General features: G+C 38.7%; 1 protein-coding gene across 1 annotated transcript; it reads right to left on the bottom strand.

The window, feature by feature from the left end:
- Window positions 1-40: 40 nt before the first annotated feature.
- On the bottom strand, window positions 41-2,362 carry LOC114525051 (neurogenic differentiation factor 6-B-like). Its single transcript, XM_028546260.1, has 2 exons — window positions 1,242-2,362; window positions 41-596 (listed from the first exon to the last, which is right to left on the bottom strand). Exons 1-2 carry the CDS (start codon window positions 1,779-1,781, stop codon window positions 534-536), a joined length of 603 nt encoding a protein of 200 aa, XP_028402061.1. The 5' UTR covers window positions 1,782-2,362; the 3' UTR covers window positions 41-533.
- Window positions 2,363-7,448: the final 5,086 nt, after the last annotated feature.

Genomic DNA, 7,448 nt, shown 5'->3' with positions numbered 1-7,448 from the left:
TGTAAACCCTATTCAATATGTATTCACGACAAAGCAAATATCACCTAACAAAGAGTGTTTTAATATAAAAATTTTTCTATATATAGCTTGTATACAAATGTGAGTTTGATAAAAGATTTAAAAAGATTGGATCTCTTCTTTAAAATGTACAAAATTTGCTGGTCGCAACTTTGAGTTTCTATCGAGTGAGGACGATATCGACTGAGCGTTGATTGGCAATCAACGGCCTTCGTGTTTATCTCGTCCACAGGAAGTTACCAGAAGCATATAGCATGCAATGTGTATAATATATACAATAATATATTCTCAATATCTCTCAATAAAATATATATCTCTAGTATTCTGCCTGGCAGGATTGGTGTCCGTTTACTAAGCTTTAGCGAGGAACTCATTTAATTAAACAATATTATAATTATAATCAATGATTATAATTCTTCAATTTCTTTTGTATCGCTTCCTGATGCCACGGCAAACTTTGTCCAATCGATTGCTAACATAAAACGCCTTCAGAGCGTTCATAGATGCATTGAATATCACTGTTTATACCCGCGAAGATAAACATCCAGTTCAGCGTCGTTAATACCGTAATCAAAGTCCTAAAGACAACAAAAAGCAAACAAGTATTAAAATCCGTTTGATCCTCGCAGAGCGAGAAGGAGTCGCATTAGAAAAGATTTAATCGTTCTGTAAGCGTTTGACTAACATTGCCACAATTACAAAGTCGTTAAGCGCATATGTAGCACATTAAAATCTTATCAAGAAGCGGTGTGTACGTGTTTGTAATAGTATTTTTGTGTGAATTTCATGTGGCTATTAATCGTGTTGCAAGTTTGCCTAATAATCTCCGTATACGCAAGTTCTTGAAGTATACCGAAGTTACATTTTATGTTCTGGATTTTTGGTGTGGAATAAAAAGCGACGTATCCCCGTTGGTTGTAAACGAATTTCGTGAAATAAGAGCATGCAAACATATGTAATTTAATAGTCAAACTTAAAAAAGATACAATTAATCATAGCCTGTAGCCTGTAGGAACTTATAGCCGAGCTGCAGGGTAGGCAAGAATGTCCAACTATTAGTGTTGCAATTAAGTTGAAAAGTTGTTACTTTTCGATTCAATTTTGTTCCTAAATATAGAAATTGCAAAATAATTCTGCCGTGAAGTCGGTCCACGCTTGATTTTACGGGTGGCTGGATAGTGGAGTTTCTTTTATCTAAAGCATATGAATAAGCTTAATCTCACCTCGTTTGAAGCGGTGTCATAACAGGCATATTGTGTGTTCGGTTCAGGAGATAAGCAATCCTCTAACGTGGGACTGCTTGGTTCCTGGTCGCCAGAGCTGCAATCGATCAACATTGACCTCCCGTACAACATACTCGAATATGCCGACTGGCTACCGTAGTTCATGGCTTGATCGAAGAACATTGGTGCTGTCAAAGCAGTCATCGTGAAACTTGTTGCAGAATTTGCGCTTTGCAGACATTCGCTGAGGTCTGTGATGTAGTCGATTGCTTGACGGAGCACCTCGATTTTCGAAAGTTTTTGCGGATTTTGTCTGTCGAAGCAGGGTACTTTTTTGCGTAGACTTTCCAGTGCGCTGTTGAGGACGTGCCGCCGTTTTCTCTCACGGGCACTGGCTTTCAGACGTCGCGTTTTGTCGAGTACCACCCACTTTCTGTAGCGCGGTTTTGCTTGGAGCTCCTTTGCAACCTCCTGAACGCCATTTGTGTCCTCGGCATCGTCGACACATGGCGAACTCAACGATGTTTGGTAATCGTTCATTGTTAAAGCAGCACTTGCTACGAATTGGGGCTGTTGCGACGCAGGGAGTGTGTGTATAAACGAGCCCAACACGCTGAATGTAACTGACACAAATGATCTCGCGGCTTTGTTCCGGCGCAGTTATAAAGAAAGCCTTGAGTACACGCGCCTGCTCTCTGGCCTATGAAATGCGCTCTCAAACAATGGCTCGCCTGTCAGTCATAATGACAAAGCGTCAAGGCCGCCCCATTCATTCAGTAATCACCAACTAAATTGCCAGCACGTGCCATTGAGAACTCAATGTCATTTTGCGTGAATGGGTCTTAATTGACTCCGCAATACTTAAGCATGCTCAAAAAGCATGCTTTTTAACAATGGGCTCGTCGGACTCGGGACTGTGTAGTATTTTATAAATGCCTGTCGTTCGGTTATCGGCATGCGTCGCTATAATTCGCTACAATACAATGTTTGCAACTTTTTCCAATGTCTGGCGAAACAAGTGCCATTATAAAAGGAATTTGTAATTATATGAAGAGGAATTTTTGTTTTTTTATCATCACGTTTGTAGTAAAAAAAAGTATAAAAATTTGGGCGAATATAATTTCCATATCGAAGCGCATGAAATGATGTTAAGCTAGACTGTGTCTGTCTTAACATAAGATCACTTCAAAAAAGCTTATATTCATTAATACTAATAGGTAGTCAATTTACAATCGTTACATTATCAAACCCGGTTGGCTTTGCATTAGATACAACAGCTCCTAACGACTAAAGTTGTTTGAAATTAGTCTATATTCAAAGACCTGCAGAATCGTTGCAGGATGAGCACCCATGCTTCACTGACCCAGGAAAAAATTTCGTTAACTCGTCGAAATTTGAAATAAGTAGGTGTTGAAGACCACGTGGTAGGCTGTTACATGAACATGAGGAGTTTTTTAGGCTGGTGAAAGACATGTGACAGCACGAGTTGTTGTACTGAATATCACCGTGTGAACAGATTCGGCAGGCTAGCCCGCTTTGCCTTGCCCACGTGTAGTATTAAACGATAATTGATATGTCTGTTGGAAACACGGGAAGTCGCTGTCAAAGCCTATCATACCAATTTAAGCTTCCCAAATCAGGAAATCACGGCGAATGCCATGCAGTAATCTCCGTAAGGAAGTTATCAGCTCGAGCCGGCTGTAGAAGTTTATTTTGATCGACGAAGCAGTGTTGTTACATGAATCCGATGATAACAGTGTGTCGAGTCGTGATGAATCACGCCATATATTTATGGGGTAAGGATACCGCCCCATAACTTCGATCCCCCTCGCTCCCACCGCCGCCCTTCGGGAGTGAAAAGAACTCGAAGTTTTGAAATTGTTGCAAAATCCGGCGTTTAGTAAACGTGTCTGAATTAGTAAAGCATGCGCAACTGATTAGCTGTAATCTACAAGCCCTCATGTCGTAACATTTGATACCATTGAGAATACCGTTTACTCATTACCGATCCCCTGTAGTACACAACTGATCCACTGTTGGCTTACCCTATCTATCCCTTAAGTTTCTTTGCTCAAAGACAGTAAATTGCGAACTATCAAAGCCTTCCAAAACGAAATCTCGAAGGCAGAAGACAGCCAAATTAGTTTCATAAATGCATGGTCAATGTTGCGTTGTAAGACTGCAAGCGTGCTTCAAAGAGCCCTTTTCAGAGAGCAACTTCGACCGACTTTTGCGTGTTGATTCAAGATATGCGAGAATTCAGTTTTTTTCACTTGATATAGCTATGTAAACATGTCAGTTTTATTAAACAGGCACTTAATTTTTAATTTTGAAATGCGTAGTTCGCCGTAATGAAGAGTATTAGTCTTGGGCAGGAAGTTATGAAAATATTCTTGCATATAACAATCGTAAACATCCGGCTGACGTGTTTGGTGTTTTTTCTAAAACTAATTACCATGAGCAAAAATTTAGGAAGTTATGCCTCCTGTGTAAATTTAGGTGATTCAATTTTAATACACTGCCGATATAACACTACACGTTTCATGTTACTCAGTCAATGGACAGATATGAAAAAAAATCAGTTACAGGAGAGGACCTTATTTAACCAGTGTTACTATAGGAGGAAACCTAAACTAAACTAACTTTATTTATACTGGATAGCTCTATGAGTTCTAAACTGTTCTTCCTAGAGGTCCAGTAAGGATCATCTCTTATTGATCCAGTGTTACTACTGGAGGAAACCTAAACTAAACTAACTTTATTTATACTGGATAGCTCTATCAATTCTAAACTGTTCTTCCTAGAGGTCCAGTAAGGATCATCTCTTATTGATCTAGTGTTACTACAGGAGGAAACCTACACTAAACTAACTTTATTTATAACTTTAGCTCTATCAATTCTAAACTGTTCTTCCTAGAGGTCCAGTGAGGTCCTATCAGTATCTCTGTTCTTCCTAGAGGTCCAGTACTACAGGAGGAAACCTAAACTAAACTAACTTTATTTATACTGGATAACTATCAGTTCTAAACTGTTCTTCCTAGAGGTCCAGTAAGGATCATCTCTTATTGATTCATGCAGTGTTACTATACAGGAAGAAACCAAAAATATAGTAAAGTTATTTATAAAGGATAATATTACCGTTTTAAACGTTCCTTCCTAGAGGTCAAGTGAAGATAAACTCTAGCGTCGACAGGGGGGTGGGAAAGTGGTATAATTATCTATGGATAAAAGGGACTTTGGTCTGTTCGAACTGCAAAAAGATGCGTGCTCCCTGCCTTTAGGGCTATTCCTATTGGAGAAACGTCCCTGATCACGGTTGGATGAAACCCAAGCCACTTTCTGCAATGTATGCGCACGGTGATGCTGATTGCTGACCCGTCGCCAGTCTGTCCGTCTGCAACGCTTAATAAATGTGAGATAAAATCTTTTGACGCATTAGTGCGCCTTCATGCACAAATCGGGCCTGCCTGAAACTAAACAAATTAGACCATATTACTTTTCGAGAACTTAGCGAGTGTCAAATTGTTTGTTGACACTGCCAAATTAGCAATTATGTAGTTTATTTTCTTTTCCATTGTTTTGTTTGTTTTACAAGTTTAAGTGCCGTGAAAAAATCTTAAATAAACGCTAACGTATTTATGTTAGATTGCTATATCAAAGCTCATCACATATTGATGCAATGTTGATGATGCATAATTACTACAAGACGAAACCTAACCTGAAATAACTGAAAAGCGCTATCATTTCCAAATTGTTTTTCCTATATACTAGTATGTAGCTTCAGTGTTACTACAGGAGGAAACCTAAACTATAAACTAACTTTATTTATACTGGATAACTCTATCAGTTCTAAATTGTTCTTCCTAGAGATCCAGTAAGGATAATCTCTTATTGATCCAGTGTTACTACAGGAGGAAACCTAAACTAAACTAACTTTATTTATACTGGATAGCTCTATCAGTTCTAAACTGTTCTTCCTAGAGGTCCAGTAAGGATCATCTCTTATTGATCCAAACCTAAACTAAACTAACTTTATTTATACTGGATTACTCTTGTTCTAATCTAAACTTTTCTTCCTATAGATGTCTGAAAGAAATTATAATTGTTTGATCCAGTGATAATATGGAAGGAAAAGGTAAATATAGTTTGATTTTTACTATAATTAGCTCCCTTAGGACATTCTTCACTGATGCAACCAGTGACCAGGCCATCAAAAGAGTGCTTTAGCAGTGACTACGAATAAAAGATTCGTCCAAACTAGGGACTTCCCGCCCCAAACTCGGTGCTTTCCGCCCCAAACTCGGTGCTTCCCGCCCCAAACTCGGTGCTTTTGCGTACGCCATCTACCTCGCAAACTAGGCTTTTTTCACCTTCACTTCTGAACGACGAAGTTAATCAACAAACTCGTACGTAATGATTGGCGATTACGAGTTTTGGCTGATGGCGTGAGCAAACAACGCGCGAAAATGACGAATCTTAGTCGTATTTCTAGTCATTGATAAAGCTCCCTCCTGAATACATTTACCGCGTCAAGTGTACCACGCCGTTGAAAGGTTCAAGAGGCGGGGGGGGGGTGGAAGCTGCAGCCTCTGAGATTTAGTGATTTAAGTCCGGCAATTTTTGATGAACCATACGCATAAATCTTGAATTGAATTTGCATGATTTACAAAAATTAACTAGTGTATACCTAGGTTCTCCAGGCTCTCTTTGATAAAGTAGTATAACAACTGGCTAAAATAGACAAAACACTTCTCGACGTTTCGATCTGAGGGCCTTCATCAAGAGAGTTTGTAGTCATTTTTCATACTAACTCTCCTGACGAAGGCCCTCAGCTCGAAATGTCGAGAATTTTTTTGTCTATTTTAGCCAGTTGTTGTACAACATTTGATGCTAAGTTGTTTGAAGACGCTGCGACGCTGCTCCCTGGTAATATTGGAACGTATCTCTTTGATAAAGGTTGTTTATATATCTATATATGCATTAATTGTCGTCTTTATAACGTACACAGAAACGGCCAGTCTTTTCGATAATTGTAGAATATAATTATAGTTTAAATCTATAGTATTTCATTAATAGATTTAACTGCTCTTAATCCCCGATTGATTGTTATTCTCGTTACATGTTACATTCTGTAGTAGTGCAATATTCTTTGTTTTAGTTACAATCACCTGAGGCTGAACACGCGTCAGATGCCGACACGAGGTTATTTCAGTTCAAGGGAAAAAAATCACGTCTTAGGTTAGTAAATAAAGCATGGGGTCATTGTGGCAGGAAATATTTAAGAAATGTAGGCTAGTTCATTAAATGCTAGCGCTTTGAGGAAAATTTTTGACTTCATTATGTTTGATTTGATTTCTGTAATATGCAGTTGTGTGATTATAATTTCACCTCAGTCACATGTGAGAAGAGTGCTTCTAGTTTGACTCTACCAAACACAGTGGTTAGTACATGTGTCTTTCATCTCTGTGACTGAGGTTTGATTCCTGTAATATGCAGTTGTGTGATTATAATTTCACCTCAGTCACATGTGAGAAGAGTGCTTCTAGTTTGACTTTACCAAACACAGTGGTTAGTACATGTGTCTTTCATCTCTGTGACTGAGGTTTGATTCCTGTAATATGCAGTTGTCTGATTATAATTTCACCTCAGTCACATGTGAGAAGAGTGCTTCTAGTTTGACTTTACCAAACACAGTGGTTAGTACATGTGTCTTTCATCTCTGTGACTGAGGTTTGATTCCTGTAATATGCAGTTGTCTGATTATAATTTCACCTCAGTCACATGTGAGAAGATTGCTTCCAGTTTGACTTAAATGGAGTCAAAAGGCCACCGGTTGATAATGCTTATATATAATAATGTTTGCTTGCACACATTATTTTTTCTGGATAAAACTTAATGGGGAAAAAAGCAACTGCTTTAAAAAATACGTAATATATTCCGACATTTAATCCCAAGGAGTTTTATCTACACGACTGAACTATGCTTTAGTAACATCGTCTTGCCACTCTTCTGAATTGACGAATGACGAACATAGGTCCACGAGCCGCCGACAGACTTTCTTGTATATGAAAATACAATTCTCGAAGTCCGAAAGTATTTCATAAGAGGATTTTCGAAAAAATAGCTGAGTTATTCCGGAAAGCGTGTTCATTACCATTCTAGGAAGTCCCTACTTGACGAGCGGCACGTGTTCGAAACATGATACTT

Source organism: Dendronephthya gigantea, unplaced genomic scaffold (genome assembly GCF_004324835.1).
Source record: "Dendronephthya gigantea isolate DGI-Jeju-01 unplaced genomic scaffold, DenGig_1.0 000033F, whole genome shotgun sequence".
In the NCBI taxonomy this organism is placed as follows: domain Eukaryota; kingdom Metazoa; phylum Cnidaria; class Anthozoa; order Malacalcyonacea; family Nephtheidae; genus Dendronephthya; species Dendronephthya gigantea.
The sequence above is the reverse complement of the archived record's forward strand: the minus strand, read 5'-3'. Positions and strand labels throughout refer to the sequence as shown.